We start from the raw sequence: 21,422 nt of genomic DNA on the forward strand, positions 1-21,422 counted from the left end.
CATTTTATACCCAGTGTGCAGTCCAGTTACAGACAGGCTTCACCTAGTTCCTTAAGTAAATCCTTAGCAGCTACTTCACTGTCTCCCCATGCAGTACTTATAAGCATTGTTTGCATATAAACAGGAAAACTTCCCCAAGTCAGATGAGCATTTTCCTAAAGTTAGTTTTCTTGGTGAAATAACTAGAAAATATTAATGGTTATGTTCTGTTAGAAGAAAAATAAGTATTCAGAATAGATGAGTTGATACAAATCAACCTGAGCTCTTAATGTTAGAATAAAACATCAGGAACTTGCTCGATGGGTTTTTCCTTCTGGGCTGAGAGCCCTCCACAGACCTGGCAAATTGGGAATTTGCTCTAAAGATTACCTTGAACACTTTTCCTTGACAGTATGAAACATTTATTTAAAGGTTAAATCATTAAGTCACCTGCTTATTATTAGCATGAGATTTTCCACCTGTAGAACATGGAACTTTGAAAAGGAGGGTGTCAGACTTTTCAACCATCTTTCTTTAAGTTTTAATTTATGTACTTACACAGAAGCATTTTAACTGGTCATAAATGTACATAAACCAAGTACAAAAGGCTCACTTATTTAAGTAACGTATTCTTTGATGAAATTGAATTCTTAAGACCAAATGCAATGGAAAGCCCAAGGTGAAAAGGCCTGCAGATGAGCGCGGAGAGCACCGCCGAGAGTGGCCTGCTCCTGCTCCTGCTCCTGCAGGCTCTGCTAACGGAGTTCAGTGAGAACTGCTGAGTATCAAGTTCATGCTTCAAAACTAGTTAAAAACTTCAGTTTACTGCAGAAGTCTTTCGTTATTATTACTGGAGACTGGAGATTTTTTAATTTTTTGTAGAGTTTTCTTTGTAATTTGATACTGTAGAAAATAAATCGGTCAGATTTTGCTTGTGACTTACCTGAAACAATCCTTGTCTGCCTCCCAAGGTTGCTTTACCTTTTTGAGTCTTCCACCTACTTGATAAAATTGTTAATGCATATAAGACTATTGTTTTGTTTTTCACAGGTAGCAAATAAAGATATGTGCACTTTGCAGAACTAAGGGGGTCCTATCATAATTTGAGATAATTATGTTTTCTTTCTTAGCCTGTGGACATCTCTACAGCAATGAGTGAGCGGGCACTTGCTCAGAAAAGACTCAGTGAAAATGCATTTGACCTTGAAGCCATGAGCATGTTAAATCGAGCTCAGGAACGGGTATGTAGCAGTCTTGATGTCTGTATGAGATTTTCACTTACGAGAGTGTTGTGACATAAGTAAAATATATGGCATGCTGTTGAAATAGGGGTTCTTATCTTGAAAACTAAAGGAAAAATCATTTCAATTAGCTTATTTTAAATGGAAGTGCTTTAGGGCCTGGTCTTCCATTTGGTGTTTATGGGATACTATGTGACAGGAAGCATTTCTTGAGAAAATAAAACAGAAAAAATTTCCTGCCCTGAGTTTGTAATCTGGTGTGTAAAAATATTTAATTGCCCATAAAAGGCCTGTGGGATAGAGGTACTATTACGAGTTCTTGCTCTCTATGTAATGGCACTGAGGAAGAGAGTGGTTGAGTGATGCCCAAGGTCACAGAACCAGTAAGTGAGGGAGCTGGTATTCAAACCTGGTAAGTCTGGGTCCAGTCTGAGTTTTGAACAGTGGACAGGTTTTCTGTTCTACCTTTCTGTGGTGTATCTGTCTAGAAACAGCACATTCACACAGATAAATACTTTGCTTGACACTATCAGGTGTTGAGTAAATACACAAAGTTGAATGAATGACATCTGATTATTTAATTGCCACAGTAAATGATGATAATTAACATAGTGCACAATTTTTAAAGAAGCCATTTCTCTTGAGGCATATATCAAAAAATTTATAATACTTCCAAGAAAATAACTAATTAAAAACTCAGGCTGTCCTGACATTTATTGGGATGGCAGGGCTCCTTTGCCAAATGAGCTCTGTTCCCTGCAGCTGGGTCCCAGTTGGAAGGATGGTTCTGGTGGCTGAGCCTTTTCCTTGTCAGAGGCTTGTCTCAAGTGATGTCACTAATGGGATTCATTGAATCTTGTGAAATTACTTCTTTGAAATGCTTAGGAAAACTAAGTAAATAATCAGCATATGGTCTTAAAATTTGAATATTTAAGCCTGTTATTCAACCTTTCTAGAAACTAAATAAAACATTTCGTTGAGAATTTAAACTGTTAGCGCCAGGGCGTTTTGATGGGATAGGTGATTTCATTGAGTGAGTCGAGCTGCCTTTTCTTTTTCAGATCGATGCCTGGGCCCAGCTCAACTCAATCCCAGGCCAGTTCACCGGAAGCACGGGAGTGCAGGTCCTGACACAGGAACAGTTGGCCAACACTGGTGCCCAAGCCTGGATTAAAAAGGTACATGACATAATGCTCCTACGGATGTGTTGTATTAAAAATGCACCAAGAGGCCAGGGACTCTGACTGGTCCTGAGTAAACCTGCTGTGTGTGTGCTCCAGGATGGACCCTGAAGACGGATGGCAGTCATGAGACAATGGCCAGTGCATAACTAAGGCTCAAGAGCCACTCGGTTTTATCCTGAGGTTATTTTTATTCTTGCTGTTAGCGGTCTTTTGGGGGGTGGTTTTTTTGAACTGTTTTGAATGCTCATGATGTGTCTCAGGTGCTGTTCAGAATATTCCACGGTTCCTGTTGGACTTCTAATCTTACGGTTTCGAAGCAGTGGTTCTCAAATTTTTTCTCATCCTGGGATACTTTATTACAGGTCTATTTTTTTGGTGGAGCCCTCTACCACCCCGATTATCCATTCCTCCATTCCTGTACCCTTCTCTCCCCTTCCTTAGTGCCTGCACCCTCCTGTAAGCTCCCCTGGTCCCTATGCCTCACCCCTCTTGTGATCTTCAGGCTCAGGTCCCTGTGGTTGTCAGCTTTGGTTACAGCAAGTAGTTGGGAGGCCCCAGTACTGCATGTGATGATTTTGCCGTGGGACTGGAAGGCTGGGCGGGGGGGAGGGCTGGAGCGTGGGGTGGGCATTGCTGAAGGGGGAAGGGTGGGATGGGGATGGAGAGTGTTCTCTGTGGACCACCATGTAGGCCTGGTGGCCTTTGGTGGTCCACAGGCTCAACTTGAGAACCACTGATCTCATGAAAAAAAAAAAAACCAGGTATATATGAGGCCTAAATTCAAGGGAGAGGACCGGCGCTTCGTGCTGTGAAGATGTAGGTGCTCCTGGTTTCAGATTCCTGCAATGAGACCTGTGAACTCCACCTACGGCTGCCTCACTGTTGGGGGAGTCTTAGGTGGTTGAGAAGGGGTTTCTGGAGAAATGCGACGTGAAGGGATGCAGCTTGCGTGGGTGGGTGGTGGTGACGTGTTTCAGGAGTACAGGCAGCACGGCTGTGCTGTGACTGGGAGGCCGGGTGGCCTAATGGGCTGGGAAGGTTTCTTTATCCCGTTGTACTCCTGACTCCTTTTGAGATCATGGGCGAGTAAATGATGTGGGATCAGTCTCCACGTGTCACCTGAAGGCAAGTCCTCATTCCTGCCACTCAGGGTTGGGTAGTAATTAGCAATGTGATGAATGCCAGGGAATGAGCTGATTTCTGAAAAAATGAGGTTTTGCTTGCTTGGACCTTTTAAGCTCAACATTGATTTTAGTTTTGATACCATTATCTCTGGTGATTCTCTTATTAACAAATTAATATAAAGCACATTCTTACTTTGCCTGCCATTTGCAGGGGAAATAAACATGCTTATGTGTATATTGAATGTATAGATTTATTTAAAAACTACAACTTACATAGTTTTTACTGGGAAGTTGGTGTTGGAAAAAAGACAAGAATTCAGCAGATTATCTTTAAGTCTGAAATCATTTTGGACTAATTACAGTATATCAGATATGAAAGCGATTTGTGTAGTAGTTGAAAAATGGCTTTCATCTCATTGGGAAGAATTATAAATGTACATCTACTGAACAGTTCTGATTCTTTAAAACTAACACTTTGTAATCTTGAAGCTGAGTACTCAGTGCTTCAGGAAGTGAGACTTGAAGCTCATATGGTGTTTAGGTATATCATAATTGGTTGTGTACATTACTAACTAGTTAGAAACTTTTTAACGCAATTCCATTGCAAAATTTTATTCTAAATTTGTATATAATGAAGTACTGATCGATAATGTTTCTGACATACTTCTAAACAACATGTTAACTAAAAAAAGATTCTTTCATAGAGTTGGTTGGTTCTCTGGATTTTACCTTAATTTTTAAAAATTTTCAAATTTTGTAGGCAGTTGATACATTTTGACTAAATTATATCATTTTAAATATGTAATTTTGAAAAATTAGGATGAGATAAAGGTATGTTCATCCAAATTTTTAAATTACTGAAGAAAGGAATGCTTTCAGGAAAATTCTTTGTATGTTACTTGAAGAGTATTTGCTAGAATGTGTGAAAAAGTTGTTAGGCAACAGAAAATATAACAGTATCTTTATTGTCAAATATCATAAAACTGTCTACTTGTGTTAGAAAAGGGTTGGGCTTTTCTTCCTTGTTATATAGCCCAGTGCCCGTACTTCTTTACATGTTACCAACTGCGGGGACTACCAGCAGTCCGTTTATTCTTTTTCAATTTGTTGCAATTTATTCTTAAATGAAAAAAGGAGTTTTATCTCTTTTTTTTTTTTTGCCAGTAAAACATTTTAAAATGATTACTGATTGAAAGAGCTTTTATTTTTTTCGGAATGGAATTACTTGAACGTGATGTGATGAGTATCGTTTACTACTGTAGTCTCAACTAGATTAATCAGCTTTTTGGTGAACTGTATACATACTCTGGGGTAAAGAAACAGATATTACAGAATGGAAACCTGGGTTATTTGGGGATTTGTATGTACTCTGCACAGTTGCCCTTTTTTTTAGGAGTTTCCTGGAAAAGAGGGGCGGATGAACCTGGAAGTAAGTAAAAGTCATTCTAGGTGTGTAGCAACAAGGCAGTTGGTACCAGGCGCCAGCTAACTTTTCTCTCAGTACCTCAGCACTGCATGGCCTGCCCCACGTAAGGAACTGAACCAGGGGTGTGTTGTTACCTCCACGGCTGCCTCCTTCCATCAGAGCACCTGGTTGAACTTAATGTCTAGTCACACAGATCATTGGCTTGTTTTTTCCCTTAGCATATAATTTAAAAGCTGGGGGAGAATAACATACAGTTTTACTGCTGTGAAAAAAAGATTTAAAAATTTTGGTATTGACTTATCAGTACAGGAAAATGATGAGTGCAAACTATTTCTAGATTGACTAAAATTTTTTCCACTCTGTTGATAATGACTTCTGCTACATGTTTGCTAGAGAATGCAAATTTAAAATTTAACAACAAGGGGAAATAAAGAATGACTTAGAGATTTTACATCATCGAGTTTTCTTTAAATGGCCATACAGATCAACAGTGGACTGAGTGGTCGTCTGCTGTGTGCACATGGATGCTCTCAGGGGCACCGCGTGCCTCTTCCTGAGTGAAGAGAAGTAACTGACTGGTGACTGCTGATGGATACACTTGTGAATCTTAACGACATTAAGTGCTTTGCTGCTTTGATGGAAATTATGGTTCAGTGGGTTGGATACGAGAGAGATGACTGTTCACAGAATAACCTGTGAACTTTCACCCCTCTGTATGGAAACTTGTTTCAGGGCCAAATCCTTGTAGCTGTCTTCTTGCCCCGGTCAGTGCCAGCCGTACTATTCACAACACTGCTGCTACCGAGGCCTAGGTATGTAAACGTTTAAGGAGTTTTTTAAAAGTCTTTTAACGTCAAGCTAGGTTTTAAAGGAATTCAAATTCAGTTTGGTATGATTACAGGGTATTTTATGTGTTTGTCTTCCATTTCTTACTGTGTAAATTGATTTTAAAGAGTTATCTTTTTTGCTTCATAGGGATTTACTCAGTGAAATACTTAAACTTGCTTTACGGTAGAATGGGGAAGAAAACTGGGTGACAACAGTATGCTTCATCAGTGTCCATACTATTTCTGAATGATTTCTGGGCTTTATTTATTAACTAGGTACACCTGGGACAATTAATGACTGTTTTAACATTGCCTTCTTTTTATTTTGCAAGCTAAGAAGAGATACCAGTGAACCTAAATAGTGGACGAAAACAGGAGTGTTCTGATTTTTTATTTTTGGAGGGGCACAAGGGCCACTGTTTTAAAACTGCCATTTATTTGCCTTATTTGACTTTCTCAAATACTGTTATGTTAATGTGGAGACAATTAGAGCATACACACTACAGTATGTATAAGTATTTGAATTTAACTGCTGTAATAACTGTAACAGATCTAGAAGTAAAATAAGATTTCTCTTTTTAAAAAGTTATGCTGAGTGTATAGTCTAATTCTAACTGTAAAATGGGGACATTTTACCTTTCTTTCTTTGGATAGGATCAGTTCTTAAGAGCAGCCCCAGTAACCGGAGGAATGGGAGCCGTTCTGATGAGAAAAATGGGCTGGAGAGAAGGAGAAGGGCTAGGAAAGAACAAGGAAGGAAATAAGGAACCTATCCTAGTTGATTTTAAGACTGACCGAAAAGGTAACAAGTTTTTTGGAAACTGTTTATTCTTTTATTGTACAGGGATGTGAAAGCTTTTGGTGTCTCTGGGCCACACTGGAAGAAGAGTAGTCTTGGACCACCCATTAAATACATAAACACTAATGAAAACTGATGAGCAAGAAAGTTTTTTTTAAAAAGTACAATTTTGTGTTGGGTCGCGGTTGGGACACCTGACAGGGTTCATCCCCTTGAACCCTGTGCACGTTCTTTGGATCTCTGACCCTGAGCTGGAGGCACTTGGCTCCAGCTGTTGGTTGCCGGGAAGTTGGGGAAGTTGAACCATTTTTAAGCAGCGCATACAAATACAGATGGAAAGAAATGAAAATAAAGAACTTTAAAAAGACAACCTTTGTTACGTTAGTTGCCAAATATTACGGAACTCTTCCTGTATCTATAGTTTAAAATCTGTTTAGAAAGTGGCCATTTTGTTTTAATGGGGAATATATTATTTCTAGGATTTGACTTTGTTTTCAGATATTTTTATCCCACATTTCTCTTTATTTCTTACTGAAGTGCTGCTTTGTGGCCACCTTCCATCTCCCTGTTCAAGCTCAGTGACCAAGTTCTGTTGGGTGGGGAGTGGACGAGCTGCCAGTAGTGGTACCTGTTCTTAGTGCCCCAAGTGTGAGGCCCCTGGGGACTCCCTTGTGCCTGTGTTTGCTGCTGTCCCAGATGCCTGGGTCCATGCAGCCTGTGTGTAGTTACTAGTACTAAAGCTGTGCTTGGAATAAGAGATAACTGCCAGTTTGTGCCTTTTGAAAATAATTTCTTCCCTAAGAATAATGTCCTGAGTATGATCACATGGGAATGCCAACTCTGTGTGACTGTTGAAGCCCGATTAAGCCTGACTTTTGAAATGAAATTACTTTCCTTATCTTTGTAATCACATAGATAAATTGAAATTAAATGCATTTAAGTTACTGTCTTAATGACTGAGGAAACCAAATAGCTCTGAGGAAATTGTCTTTCTAAAATTTGTTTTGCATCAGGATTTCTACATTGTCATCCATGTAGAATACTGTGTTGGCGGTTTATTTCAAATTGGGGGGGGTACTCTTGTCATCATGATACTCAAAAACATCCAGAAGTAATGTGACGCTCATCCTGTGATGTAGCATGAATTCAAACTTGAGATTATATTACAAAAGGATGTTATGCAAATTATGTCCCACTGATAGATACATTATTGCTCGTACACACTGAATAGATTTTTTGTCACGAAAGGATAATTTATGGGAAGAAAACGTCTGTGGATGCGTCACATGGTCCCAGGGAGCGTTCTCTGGAATTGAAACATGGGCTGGGTTTGGGAAAGCGTGCTAGCAGAATGAGAAGCTGGGAAAACATTGATTTTGGAAAGTAACATAGCCATTCTGCTTTGGAAAGGGAGCTTATGCAGTGGTGGTGTCTTGGGAGGACACTTCACACATCTGGTCAGGTCAGGATAGGCTTCCGTTCATCCAGATACTGTTGCTCACTTGTGTGTGACCTGAAATCTTCACCTTTTGGGAAACATACTTAACTAAGCATCATTTTTAAAGGAATGTGCAGCCTTTAGAAATCACTTGGAATAAATAACAACTTTTTAAACTTACAGATCTGGTGTCATTGATAACTATGACACCTAGTTTATATATAGATTCACATAAATGTTTTTGTTTTCGGAACATTTTACGTCATTTCTAGTATCAACGTATATGAATATGTAGATTAGTATGTTGGAACAGCAAAACAGAAGTCCAGATGATGGATATAGAAACGGGTGGGGGTATGTGTTCAGTGCTTCTAGGGCGTGGGTGTTTTGTTGTTGTACTGCATTGTAGTTGGTAGCGATCTTTGGAATTACTTAGTAAATGCTGACTTCTTTTTAAAGGTCTTGTGGCTGTCGGAGAGCGAGCACAGAAGAGGTCCGGGAACTTCTCTGCAGCAATGAAAGACCTGTCAGGTGAGGGCCCCGCCCTTGCACCACCTGCAGCTTGAAGTCACCATTTGTTGCCACAGGCAGTGGAAATAACTCCTGACTGGTTATTTTTCTCTGTAGGCAAACACCCTGTGTCTGCCCTGATGGAGATCTGCAATAAGAGGAGGTGGCAGCCACCTGAATTCCTCTTGGTCCACGACAGTGGCCCTGACCATCGCAAGCATTTTCTCTTTAGGGTAAATATACATTTCTGCATTAATTGTGTACATTTATTAATTGGATGACTTTAATGTTAGAGGGTGAGGGAGAAGTAAATAAATGATCAGATGATACAGTGGGTTGGGAGTGTATATATGTATGGGTAGAGTGGTGGGTTCTTAAGCATTTAAGTATGCTTTTTAATATGACCCTTTAAAGCCCTATTTTAAAATTATGTTGAAGGGGGAAGATGTGGGCAAAATCTTGTGAAAGTGGGAGATGTAGTAGTTTTATCATTTTTCCCCCCAATTTGGAGACCTTTTAATTTGCAGTCTCCTTCCCCAAATGATTTGCTTTTTCTGGGTTGAGAATAATTTGACGTACTACATAAGAATGGGTTTTAGATTTTACAGTATTTTTCTAGCATTTAGTGATAAAAAGCTAATAGATATTAAAGTTTGATGCTGTTCTTATTGTATGTTTTTCTTGAATAGGTATTGAGAAATGGAAGCCCTTACCAGCCCAATTGTATGTTTTTCTTGAATAGGTATTGATAAATGGAAGCGCTTACCAGCCCAGCTTTGCCAGCCCTAATAAGAAGCATGCTAAAGCCACAGCAGCTACTGTGGTTCTTCAAGCAATGGGCCTTTTACCAAAGGACCTCATGGCTAATGCCACTTGCTTCAGGAGTGCCTCACGTAGATAGATTGAGGTTTTATATTAATCACTTCAGATAATTTTACTCTGCATCAAAATGTATTTCCTCTTTAATGTTGTAAATATTTGGCAATTTAAGACATTGTGTAAAAAGCAATCTGTACAAACATCTCCAGGCTTTGATTTTTGTACCATGGAAATTGTATTTAACCATACAGGGTTTTGGTATGTTTATATTGTTTACCTTAGTGATGTACTTGTTTAAGTGGCTAACATCCAAACAGTTGTTTGAAGGCATCCGTAATCTTCTGTGTGGAATGTTAAATGACGCTTTTATACTGTATTTTGTACTATGATGTAACTCCCCTTCCTGTGGCTGCTGTAACACTCGCCTGTAATCGGTGAAGGGCTGTGCACCTCGTATAGTTCGCAATGGGTTCTGCTGGACAGATACTGGGGCCAGTGTTAGGGAGGCGATCGAGCAAGGTCTGTTCCACAGGGCTGAAGCCACCATCTCCCCTTATACGATTTTGTAGAAGTTAACAAAAAACAAAGTGGTGTGTTGTGTGATAATCAGCACTAAGTCTTGCGTTCCTGTCAAAGCCACTTGGGCCATGAGAAGGGAGTCCAAATGAAGTCCGACTAGAATTCTACTGCAGAGGCCAAGGACAAGTACACGTAGTGTGGCATTGGGTTGTGACATAGCTTTACTTTGATGTGCATTCTGAATTCCAGCTACACCTAGATAGACGTACATGGTAATTAAAGTGCGTAACCAGCTTACCTAATAAAATTGGCACCTAGCCACTATTTTGTTGACTATGAGAAAGTTTAAGTTTACGTTGATTTTTAGGGTCTGATAGAGTATTTCATGTGTATTACAGTGGTATTCATATGCTATGTCTCTAAACTTTATTTTCAAAACCTCAAGGCCCAAAATATAAACTTCTCTGGAACAACTGTGGTGTTTTATTTTCTGCATTATGAAGTGAACACATACTTCTTTACTGAATACTCTTGTTTTCTTTACCAATACTTTAGATTTCTGAGCATTTTTATTTAAGGAAATGGAACTATACACACGCACACAAATAGCTAAAAGCACATTAAATACTACTTTGCCGTGATAGTTGAACATATTCTATATGGAATACAAAGTACTCTTACCTAACTGAACATGCATTAAAATATATTTATATATATGTATGTATGAAAATAGATTGTAAATCTGTAAGAAAGCAACTAAGGCATCAACGACCAGCTGGGTACACACCGCCTACATTTCCTTTGCTTTCTCCCTTTAACACGGGAGCGCGTGCTCGGGGGCCAGGTCTGCTGGCAAACAGTTCTGCTCAGAAGTAAACGACACTAAGTTAACCTCCATTTCCCAATGGAAAGGAAACACTGACATGGTTTCTGTTTTCTCTCCAGTTTATAGTTAGGTCATAGGATCTAGAGTTTTCATTTAAGTTATCTGAGGCTTTTAAAAACCATGCGCTTTAATACTTGAGTAATTAAAAACAACGATTTGAAACCTTTAACCCTACTCCCTAGTGCATGTAATAAATGCTACTGTTTGTAAACATTCTGAGTGCTTTAAGGTTATGTTCCTTTCTTTTAACTTCCAAAATGAAGTTTAAAAGTGAAAGGTACTAGAATCTTGAACTTCCTCGCCAGAGGGCCTTTTCCTCACAGACTCCTGTTAGGCTTACTTTGGTGTCAGGACCTCCAACTACAGGAGTAGTCGCTCATTTCCACACTCCGCAAGGCCGACCTCCCCAGCGTTGGTGCTCGGCTCAGCTGGTCCAGAGTCTCGGGGTGCAGCCCACAGCGGGCAAGTTCCTCAGGAACAGTTCCCTGGGGAGGTGCAGACACAGGTCACCAAAAAGCACGCCAGTCCCGAATGCTGTTGCAAACAGTCACCACGGGAACGTGAACACAGTGCCTTGTTTCCGGTCACCCAGAGGAGCCAACTGGAAGAACATTTGCCGGCTCAGTAATGCGCACATACAGACCTCAGCATGTCCACAATGGAAGACCACAGGGTTAAACACGTACCCGTACTCTACAGTAAAGGAGTTATGCTCTACGAAATTCTGGGTTTAAGAAGATAAGGAAAATAACTTGCCCTTTTGGGGAAAGTTTAGTTGCTGCTTGAGAACCGCCTGAGCTCCTATGATTTCCCTCAAAAGGTCCCTTATTTCCCTGCGTGAGTGGAAATAAGCAGTAAGTACAGCATTGTCAGTAAGAGCAAAGTCTGGCTCAAGGTAACTCACCCCCTCCACTCACGCAGGAGGACGCTGGCTGTAACCGAACAGTGTGCCGCAGCGCGCATACCTTTGCCGGCGCTCTGTCCAAAGGCGGGCAGACGTTGAACACGGCAGTCGGCTCGTGTGTGAACAGTCCCGCAGAGAAGGAGCCGCTCTGGGAGGACCCGAGGAGCATGGTCATGGCGTGGAGCGCGTGCGGCATGACAGGACCCGTGATCTCCAAACTAAACTGATCCCTGTATCCAGAAACCGCTTGTGTCTTCACACTCACACTTCGTGCCTTCCAACAAATGTAAGGAAAAAGGAAGTTACAGTTGTCATCTCCCAAGCTTTTGTCTCTAGCCAGAAATGTGTTCCTATCCTGTCCTCCAGTTCTTGAGATTGTCAGTTTAAGCACATTCTAGAAAAGACAATTTCTTCACGTAGTCAATCTGATTCAGTAATATACTTTCAATACAAAATACTGAGAAACCAAAAAATGGATTCTATTGCTATTAACATTCCATACAGACGTTGTGTTTACACACAGTGTTTAAAACCAACACGGGCACACAGGCACCTCAGGCAGGTTGCAGGGCTGGTTCTAGACAGACTGCTGCAGTAATGCGAGTTGTGACCTTCCTGCTGGTGGGAGGCCTCCCCTCCCCTCTGTAAAAAGCGCAGCATCCGGGAAGCGCCATAAAAGGAGGTGCCTGGGCAGTTCCTCCTCTCACTACCCGTGGTCCGGCTTTTCAGAACTGCAGGTTACCATTCTTGGCCACATTCTCTCAGTTAAGAAATGAGACAAAGCAGATTAAGCCACTTAGGCAAAAAAGGAGATTAACACTAAAATGCTTTTGTTGCCAATTACATTTAATAAATTATTTTATATAATTCATGTTTTCATGTAACTCCTGACATAACTTTACATGAAAGAATTTACTGGAGGAAAAGAAAAAAATACGCACCAGATAAAAATGTAATTGGAGCTATGAAAACCAAATTTCAAGAATTTATCAAGAAAAAAAAGTACTTTTTAAGAAGCCAGGTCACACAGCCAAGCTGGCAGAGTAGAGTGCTATGCTAACTTCCTCACAAAACCACATTCAAGTTACAACTGAACCACAGAACCATCATCACTCAGAGCTGCCTGAAACGCAGCTGAGTGGAGGTCCTACAACGAGGGAGTCAAATGACAGCCACACTGAGACCGGCAGGAGGGGCACAGAAGGTGGTGAACAGGCCGGTCCCATACCCAGGTGTGGCAGATACAAACTGGGATGGTTATCTCCAATGCAGAGCTGCCCCTTGAGGGGCAAGGGGTCCCACCAGGGCCCTCAGCCCAAAGTTCCAGTGCCCAGAGATGTCCCTATGACTCGTGGCTGTGAAAACCAGTGGGGATTCTGGCTGAGTGGGAGAGGCAGTGGGGACCACTGGAGACCTAGGTGTTGTTCTTAAAGGGCCTGCGCACAGATCTACTCGCTGACGGCCTCCCTTGCCTTGAGGTCCAGCACTGGAGCAGCAGCTTGAAAGGCACCAGGGACACACGGGGGGAAGTGAACAGCCTGGATTCAGTGTGAGGGCTGCAGGGGCAGCTCTCCAGTGGACAGAAGTGCTGGCAGAGGCCACTGTTCCTTTGCTGGACCACCCCAGCCCTCCCCCATAGAGCCTGTCGGTATAGGCAGGCACCAGGCCTGAGTTTCCACAAACCTGGCTCACACTGTTCATCCTGGTGACTCCCCAAGACCTGCCTCACCCACACCGTTTCCGGCAGCTTTTCCATACAAATGGTCTGTCTCAGTTACTACTGAGAACCTCCCCCCAAATTTCTCAGAGTCACAAACCTCCTACAAGCAGTGCCTGGCCTCAACACACCCTATACCTCCTGCTAAGTGGCTCCAGGCCCAGCCCAGTGGTGGCCAGCCTTGGTTTGCAGTGCGGCTTCTCTGTAGCACCTCCAAGCCCAGGATGGGAGGCAGCCAGCCACAGATCACTTTGTAGCTCCCACCAGGTGGGCCTGGGCAGGAGGGCACAGGAGTGCCTGACCTTGGCTTGTGTCAGGGTCCCTCCCAAGAGGTCCCAGAACCAACACACCAGGTGGCTTCAAACCACACCAGAGCATCACCTAACCACCTCCACAAACCACACACTCAAAGGGCAGACTCAGCCCACTTTTCTCCATGGGGTCAGCCCCTGCACAGCAAGGTCTCTGCTGCTGCCTACGCCACTCCTCCCAGCCCATCAGCATAAAGGGCAATCTCTCCTGTTACCATGCTGACAGCAACCAAGGCTCCATTACAACAGGATAGTGCACACAAGGCCTGGGCTGAGGAGGGGGCACTGGGGCACCTGGCTCAGGTGACTTAGGGAGACCATGCCCCTGGGACCCACAGGACACCTACTACACTAGGCCTCACTACCAAGCCTGGGGGATGCAGCAGCTCTACCTGACACACAGACACAAATGCAGGGATGCAGCCAAAATGAGGAGGCAAAGAAACACGGCCCAAATGAAGAAAACAAAACTCCAGCAAAAGAACAAAGCGGAGACAAGCAACCTACTGGTTATAAGAATGCTCAATGACCAAAATTAAAATACATCACATGGAACCAACAGTAGATTAAATGAAGCAGAGGCTCCAACCAGAGACTTGGCATTTAAAAAACCGAAAACACCCAATCAGAACAGAGCAAGAAAGAGAAAGAGAATTCAGAAAGTGAGGACAGTCCAAAGAGCCTCTGGGACAGTTTCAAGTGCACCAACATTCACATCACAGTGGCACGAGAAGGGGGAGAGCAAGGAACTGAAAGTGCATTTGAAAATATAATGATGAAAAACTTCCCACACCTGGGGAAGGAGCACAATGTACAAGTCCAGGAAGCACAGCGTCCCAAACAAAATGAGCCCAAAGAGGACCACACCAAGACACGTCATAATTAAAATGCCAAAGGTTAAAGATGAAGAGAGACTCATAAAAGCAGCAAGAGAAGGCAGGGAGTTCCCTATAGGGGGGTTCCCATACGCCTGTCAGCTGATTTCTCAACAGAAACTTTGCAGGCTAGAAGGGACTGGCAAGCAGTATTCAAAGCGATGGAAACCAGGGGCCTACATCCAAGATTGCTCTACCCAGCAAAGCTGTCATCCAGAATCGAAGGGCAGATAAAGAGCTTCCCAGATAAGGTAAAGCTGAAGGAGTTCATCATCACCAAACCAGTATTAAAAGATATATTAAAGGCCTTTAAGAAGAAAAAATTTTTAAAAGATGAATAAAATGGCAATAACGGTCTCTACTGATAACGACTTTAAGTGTAACTGAAGTCGATGACCCAATTCAGAGACGCGGGTGAGAGTTCAAGGGCCTGCACATGCTGCCTACAAAGAGCCGCTTCAGATCGAAGGACACACGAGCAGACTGAACGTAAAGGGGTGGAAAAGGAGATTTCATGCAAATGGAAATTTAAAAAAGCTGGGGTAGTAATCCTTGTACCAGGCAAAACAGACTTGAAAACAAAGGCTGTAACAAGAAACAAAGAAGGACCCAGTGATCCCACTTCTGGGTATTTTATCACAAGAAACACAAAGTACTAACTCGAAAACACACGCGTATCCCTTTGTTTACTGCAGCACCGGAAAGAGCCAGGATGTCAAGCTGCCTACGTGCCCAGTGAAAGGCGAACGGGCAAAGACGTGGTGCACGTGCCCAGTGGATCCAGTCGGCCATGGAAAAGAGCGCGATCCTGCCACCTGCAAGAACACGGATGGACCTGGAAGGCGGCATGCTCAGTGAACTCAGTCGGAGAAAGACGCGTACATCTGATTTATCTTATATGTGGAATCTAAATAAACCAAAATGAACAAACAAACAACAGAACAAACTCCCAGATACAGAAAACAGATGGCTGCCAATGGGAGGGACTAGGACATGCAGACGGCCAGTTACAAAGTACGGGGGATGTGAAGTGCAGCACAGGGACCCTGGTCAGTAACATTATACGTTACCGCGTGGGCACTGTTACACTTACTGGGGTGATCACTTGTGAGATACACATGTCTAATCACTATGTTGTACGTCTGAAACCGACATAACATTGTATGTCAACCTTAATCGGAAAAGTTATTTTTAAAAAAGGAGCTAAGTTACGAGGGTCAGTGTAGAATTGATTTCTTTGTCCCCCCTTTTCATTACCTTAAGCATTTGCATTGTGGCACCTCGGAAGGCAATCGGGGACAAGAGGGTGGGTGGCAGTCCTGCCTGTGGACCTGAAGCAGCAATTAAACTCTTACAGTTGATCAAAAAATTTAGCAACATGAAGGTGTTTGCTCCTTCCACCAACACAACCGACTCCGGTCTGTGATCCACTTGTACTTCATGCTTCTCTTTACGGCTGAAGACAACAATCAAGGAAATGGCGAGTGCAGACCCCGCGCCAAGGGCAAAGCAGCTACTTCGACTTCCATGCAGCTGGGACCCCTTTCCCCGTTCCAAACCGGAAACCCTCTTGCGACTCAGTCTTCACTGTGATTGCAAGGAATTTGTTTAAATCAAAATGACTCTTGTATAACCTGGTCATCTGCTAGAAACTGACATCTAACACAACCTTCTTTTTGGTCAAAAGTATGTTCTTGTTCCCTTTACAAACTTAACCAAAATGAAATATTTTCACTTTTTAAAATATAGCTTCATAACTATCCATAGTTGATTGGTACTTAGGGGTTTGTTATTTAGTGCCATGAAAGAGAATTAGGTTTAATATAATCTTCCAATAATTTAAGATTACATTTAAAAAAACCCTGCCAGTCAAAACTGCATTGCTCACTAACTTCACTCAATAAAAATCAATTCTACTTAACAGCAAATGAAAGGATACAGCTTGAGAGAGAGTATGTCTGGCTTTTTAATTTTATCTTGCACACCCATCTCTTCTAGCCAGGAAAAGCTTTCTTCTTCATCCTCATCACTGATCGCTTGCTCCCTGGAAAATCACGACAGTTAGAGCTCCCTGGTCAGGAGCTGCGCGCTGCACGGAGCCGCGCGCGGCATCACTAAGCACGGCTGACGCGGGGACTTCAAGCACGTACTCCCCGTGTCCCAGGCTTGTTCCAGATGCTTTCGTCTCATGGCCACTTTCTTTTATTAAAGGCAGAGAAAATTCAATACCTACATGAGAACAGAAAAAAATAACTCAGTCTTCTTCACTATATTTTAAAAGAATCTAACAGGTGTACCCTATTTTACAGTATGAGATTTGGAAATGTACGTCTTTACACTCAATGGTTTAAGGCAGTAGCTTTCCAGCTTTCTCTTATTTTTTTATTTTTTCAATTACAGTTTACATTCAACATTATCTTACATTAGCAGCCCACAAGACCCCTTTCTGCTTGAATTAAGAGGTTCAGCAAACAACACCATCTCACTACATGTGGTGTTCTTTCATAAAATTAATTTCACTGTTTCATTTTTTTCAGTAAGTGCCGAATGAACCTACTAAACAGACGTCAGGGCCCATTCATGGGCTGACCCAGTCTGAAAATTGTTATTAGCGGGGAAAGGGACGTGTACTGTAAAGGGGTTTCTGGAGGAGAATACTCAATAGGGGCTTTCCAACCCAGGAGGAGTTCAGAGGTCAGGAAGGGAACCCCACTAACTTAAAGCTATGTGTAGGAGACACCTCAAATAGCTAACACAAGAATCAGAAAGGAATAAAATATTCCTTCAAATACCATTGGTAACACTAGTAAAAGACAATTCTACTGATAAAAGGTACTTTCAGCTCTCAGTGAATTGTCTGGTGTGCAGTGTGGAGTCCCCATGCCGGCCCACAGCTCTACCTTCACTTCTCATGGCCTCTCTCACGCCTCTGGTTGTAGGGGACATGAGCGCCGTGGCCACCCGGCTCCCGGCCAGCCCCGCCGCACGGAAGAGCACAGTGAACTGGCAGGCGCACACGTAGAAGTAGGGGCAGAGCTTGGCCTTCAGAAGGTTGTACAGAGAAGTGAAGCTCACAGACCTACGAAGAAAAGGAATTTCTTTAGGTGACTAACCCTTTACTCCATGTCTAGTTAACACTGTGTAACTCACTTTGATACTCCGAGAAGTCAAATATTATAAACAATGGCTTTACTTTTCGCCACCACAGACGATGTGGCGTCTGAAGAACTGAGACTGGCGGCGGGGCTTCCAAATCTCAGCGCTTACCACTGGAGCACAGCCACCTTTTCTTTGAAGAAACTTAATTGGTAACTTGTTGATAAATACCTTTAACAGCTTCTGCAGAGAATATTATAGAATTTTACGTTTATGTGTACTTATCAAACGCTTAAATACTTTTCATAATTGCATAAAGAGTGAAATAAGAGCTAAAAAGTACATAATTAAAGTGTTGGTAGTTAACAGTTTCAATAAAATCATTCAGAAGTACACGGAGATCCTTCTACAGTAAATACCCCACATCATAAATAAATATAATCAGGAGCAAATACCGCTGAAATGAAAATTCCCTGCTGGGTTGCACAGGCTTTGAGGAACCTTACCAGTCATTCATTAGAGTGCGCTGCAGTGTTTCATCTTCTGACCAAGGGCTTGCCTTTCCTGACATTCTCCTGTCGGCCCCGATGCGAGGGAACAGCGACAGCCAGGGAAGCGCGGGGTGCAGCCAGTAGATGAGGCTCTGCTGGAAAGCGCAGCGCAGCTCAGTGGAGAGTTTGGGGTCCTGAAATCCAGAGACATTGCACAGGTTCGTCCCCACTAGAAGCATAAAGTCTCATTACAAAGACACTGAATACATCAAACATTTATCTTTTGTTTCCTACAGGAAAGTGTTAATAAGTGTTAGAGGGTCTCAACTATAGTTGACTCTTCACTGGGAAAGCCTTTCTTGCCAGCGTCTGCAGTCCACACTCACACACGGATGGGCGCGCTCTCCGGCCTGGACCGCCCTTGAGGAGAACACCTGCCTGTCTTATCAGGAGGGCAGTGCGAGTGTGCGTGGCTCACACACCATTCGACCCTTGCCCCTCCCAACACTGAAAAGCAGCCAATAAAAACTAATGATTTGAATATAAGGTCATCCTGATGGATTTACTGAAAAAGATGTACCAATGTCTCTTCTAGGTAACCCCTTTTACCCTAGTTTGAGGTAATGAGCGGCTTGAAAGTAATGCTTCTCCCTAAACCACTCTAGGACTCATTAACTCTAGTTAAAGTGTACAGCGGGCAGTCATCCAGGTAGCAAGAGTCGGTGCATTTTAAACAAGAGTATTCATCAGATGAGAAAACCCAGTAAAATAGCTCTCATTTCTTTTCCTTATATTTTCCCTCTCAAAAGACCTTACAAAGGACGGTTTAGTTCAAACTATGCCTCGCTGCAACATTATTTCTCAGGACAGGTTTCTAAATTTAACAGGCAGTTACTGAACCTGAAGAAAAACTATATAAATGCATCGTTTGGGAAATACAAAACTTTCAAGTCTTTGTGTCTTTAAATGTCAGGAGAAAAACTTAACAGAAAAATGTGCCTGACACTCTGCAGAGAAGCCAGTTTTACACCGAACTTGCTCCTGGAACACATCGCCACTCTGGCAAGAACGACCTGCAGGCCCCGAGGCAGGGCGGTGCCCGCCCCGCGGCAGTGCTGCACGATGCCTTCGGCCTCTTCCTGGGCCTTGAAGTGGTCCGCCCAGGAGAAGGGTTGAGAAGAGGTGAAAAGGAGTCGAGTTTTAATGCTCCAGTCTGCAGGCAGCTCTGTGTTTTCTGAGGGTGGAATGTCAGATTCAGGAAATGATCCATGGGAAGTCTTTCAGAGAACAAACACAAAAATTAGTAGAGTCCCAAGAAACAAACCTCCCATCTACACATTTATTAGGTAATATAGACACGATCACTGAAACGTCAAAATTTTAGAAACTGTGCAATAAGAAACCAAAAATGAACCACACACCATGAAAGGTCTGGAAAATGAGCTCCACTGGACTGCTCCCCGCAGCTGCCTCTGGGAAGAGGGAACGGGGAGGTGGGGGTGGAAACCCATTTTACTCTCAGGGCAAACGATTTGGCTTACTCTGTGCAGTTTGGTTACAAGAGGCACGTGCTACTTATTTTCATCATCGTAAGGAAAGAAACAGAAACTACTACTGATGTTGCTGTCAAGGCAGAAGTAAATACCTCAAGTATTTAAAAAACACCCCTTAAGCCACAAAGACTCTCAAACCAAGGCTCAGCTGCCCCTGCAGGTGACTTAGGTGGGGTTACTACGCACAAGTTCAACAGTATTCTCCACATTAATTTTTTTAGGTGGCAACACATACACACACACGCATGTGCCCATGCGAAAGGGGCAACATTTCCGGCAGAGCCAGAGAAAAGAAGGACCCGGGTCAAAGGGACGGCGGAGAACCGACTGGCCTGCCACAGCGGTAGCGTGCAGAGAATAGCATCATGAGGGCGCTGGCGGAGTCAGCAAGGTTCAGGGATGCCACATTTGGGGAGAGGGGCTTGGGGAGGGGAGCATGGGGACAGGGTGGGAAAAATCAGTGAAAAATAAGTGTGCCCAGGTTGGCACTGCCTCCGGTCTTTGCCCCTGGGAGGCGCCCAGCCAGTCACTCCCAGGACGGGCTCTCAGCGACACCTGTGTCTATATTACAGGAAGGTACATTCTCATGACATTTAAAAAGTATTACCTGGATGGATTCGGCAACGGCTATTCCTTCAGGAGATTTCTCTTCCCGGATCAAGTCATTTTCTTGATTAGAATCTGAAAACTAATGTTACAGAAGTGACCTCTGTAAATACTGGGGTTCCTTGGCTCGGAGTCCACGCTCAGCCTCGCCAGGTGGACAAGATCCTCTGCGGTGCACGCGAGTGCCCTGCGCACCCAAATCAACCGCCGGGGTTGAGCTGCAGGTCACTGAGGGCACCTGCGCACCGAACACTGCTGTCCACACCTCCAGGGAACCTGCATCCTCGCCATCCACCCGGACACAGCGGCCACCCGGAGTCGGGGGGGCTGCTCCCCACACTCCAACACCGGATCTTCCTGCAGCACCGCACCCCGCACACACCGGCCCCGCCCCGCGCCCGTCTCCTTCCTCAAACACGACCACTGTCTCCCCAGTCTCCAGCGCGCAGCCCTTGCCCGCGGGTGCCCATACTCACCGGGCCCGGCGACTGCTGCGGGCCGCGGGGCTGCACGTCGTGGGGCTCCGCAGAGGCCCGCGGCCGGTTGTCCAGGCGGGCGAAGGGGTTCCTCCCCGCAGAGCCCGGGCCGCCGTCGCCTCTGCCCGCCGCCGCCGCCGCCGGGAAAGGGCGCAGAGGCAGCCCGGCCGCCAGGGCAGCCCGGCGGGGCTCCGGCTCGGGTCGCTCCCCGGCAGAGAGGTCGGCCCCAAGGCTCCGGACCCTTTTCCGTCGCAGCCGCAAGGTCTCGGGCGGCTTTTTGAAACTAGGCGAGTAGCCGGGGACAGAAAACGCCATGACGCGCGGCGACGGCGGCAGCGACAGAGCTTGCGAGAACCTCAGGGCCGCTTCCCGCGCGCGCCGACCCCGCCCCCAACGCGTCCCCGCCTCCTGTGGTGCCGCGCCTGCGCCGCAGGCCGCCTGCCAGGCCCTTCCCCGCCCCCCCCCCGCCCGCGCGTGCGCGGCGTGGGCTGCTCCGGGGCCGAGCGGGCCGCGACAGCACCCTGCTGCTGCTAACGGCACCTCGGCCGTGGTCGGTCCCTGGTGCTGAGTAGCCAGGATGCCGCGGGCCGGGGTGCGGGTCTGCACTCCTCTGTAAGGGTGCGACGGGCCGTGCACGGCGC

The 21,422-nt window shown here is 44.4% G+C and overlaps 2 protein-coding genes across 10 annotated transcripts in view; one reads left to right on the forward strand and one right to left on the reverse strand.

Moving 5' to 3' along the window:
• Positions 1–10,205, forward strand: part of SON (SON DNA and RNA binding protein) — a 31,761-nt gene extending 21,556 nt beyond the window's left edge. For 3 of the 7 annotated variants that reach the window (XM_037040565.1, XM_037040566.1, XM_037040568.1), the window contains 6 exons: positions 1,110–1,220; positions 2,282–2,398; positions 6,436–6,583; positions 8,478–8,549; positions 8,646–8,761; positions 9,271–10,205. In XM_037040565.1, coding sequence (XP_036896460.1) covers positions 1,110–1,220; positions 2,282–2,398; positions 6,436–6,583; positions 8,478–8,549; positions 8,646–8,761; positions 9,271–9,429 — 723 coding nt within the window. In that variant the 3' untranslated portion in view covers positions 9,430–10,205. Of the gene's footprint in view, positions 1–1,109; positions 1,221–2,281; positions 2,399–2,500; positions 5,567–5,686; positions 5,767–6,435; positions 6,584–8,477; positions 8,550–8,645; positions 8,762–9,217 lie in introns of those variants that run through there. The other 4 variants (XM_037040567.1, XR_005065675.1, XM_037040569.1 and 1 more) reach the window with 4 other exon arrangements.
• DONSON (DNA replication fork stabilization factor DONSON) lies at positions 729–21,159 on the reverse strand. Of its 3 annotated transcripts, XM_037040574.1 has the most exons (11): positions 20,782–21,159; positions 20,307–20,387; positions 19,220–19,423; positions 18,162–18,340; positions 17,460–17,638; positions 16,710–16,788; positions 16,499–16,603; positions 15,817–16,015; positions 11,718–11,930; positions 11,093–11,237; positions 729–980 (listed from the first exon to the last, which is right to left on the reverse strand). In XM_037040574.1, the coding sequence occupies exons 1-10, from the start codon at positions 21,094–21,096 to the stop codon at positions 11,100–11,102; spliced, it is 1,692 nt and encodes a 563-aa protein (XP_036896469.1). In that variant the 5' UTR covers positions 21,097–21,159; the 3' UTR covers positions 729–980; positions 11,093–11,099. The 3 variants fall into 3 exon arrangements, with proteins under 3 accessions (XP_036896469.1, XP_036896468.1, XP_036896470.1); XM_037040573.1 differs by lacking the exon at positions 729–980 and having other exon boundaries at positions 9,579–11,237; XM_037040575.1 differs by lacking the exons at positions 729–980; positions 20,307–20,387; positions 20,782–21,159 and adding an exon at positions 19,568–20,279 and having other exon boundaries at positions 9,579–11,237.
• Between the last annotated feature and the right edge of the window lie 263 nt (positions 21,160–21,422).

The sequence above is a fragment of the Sturnira hondurensis genome, unplaced genomic scaffold, assembly GCF_014824575.4.
Source record: "Sturnira hondurensis isolate 20B ecotype Veracruz unplaced genomic scaffold, ASM1482457v3 Scaffold0002640, whole genome shotgun sequence".
NCBI lineage: Eukaryota > Metazoa > Chordata > Mammalia > Chiroptera > Phyllostomidae > Sturnira > Sturnira hondurensis.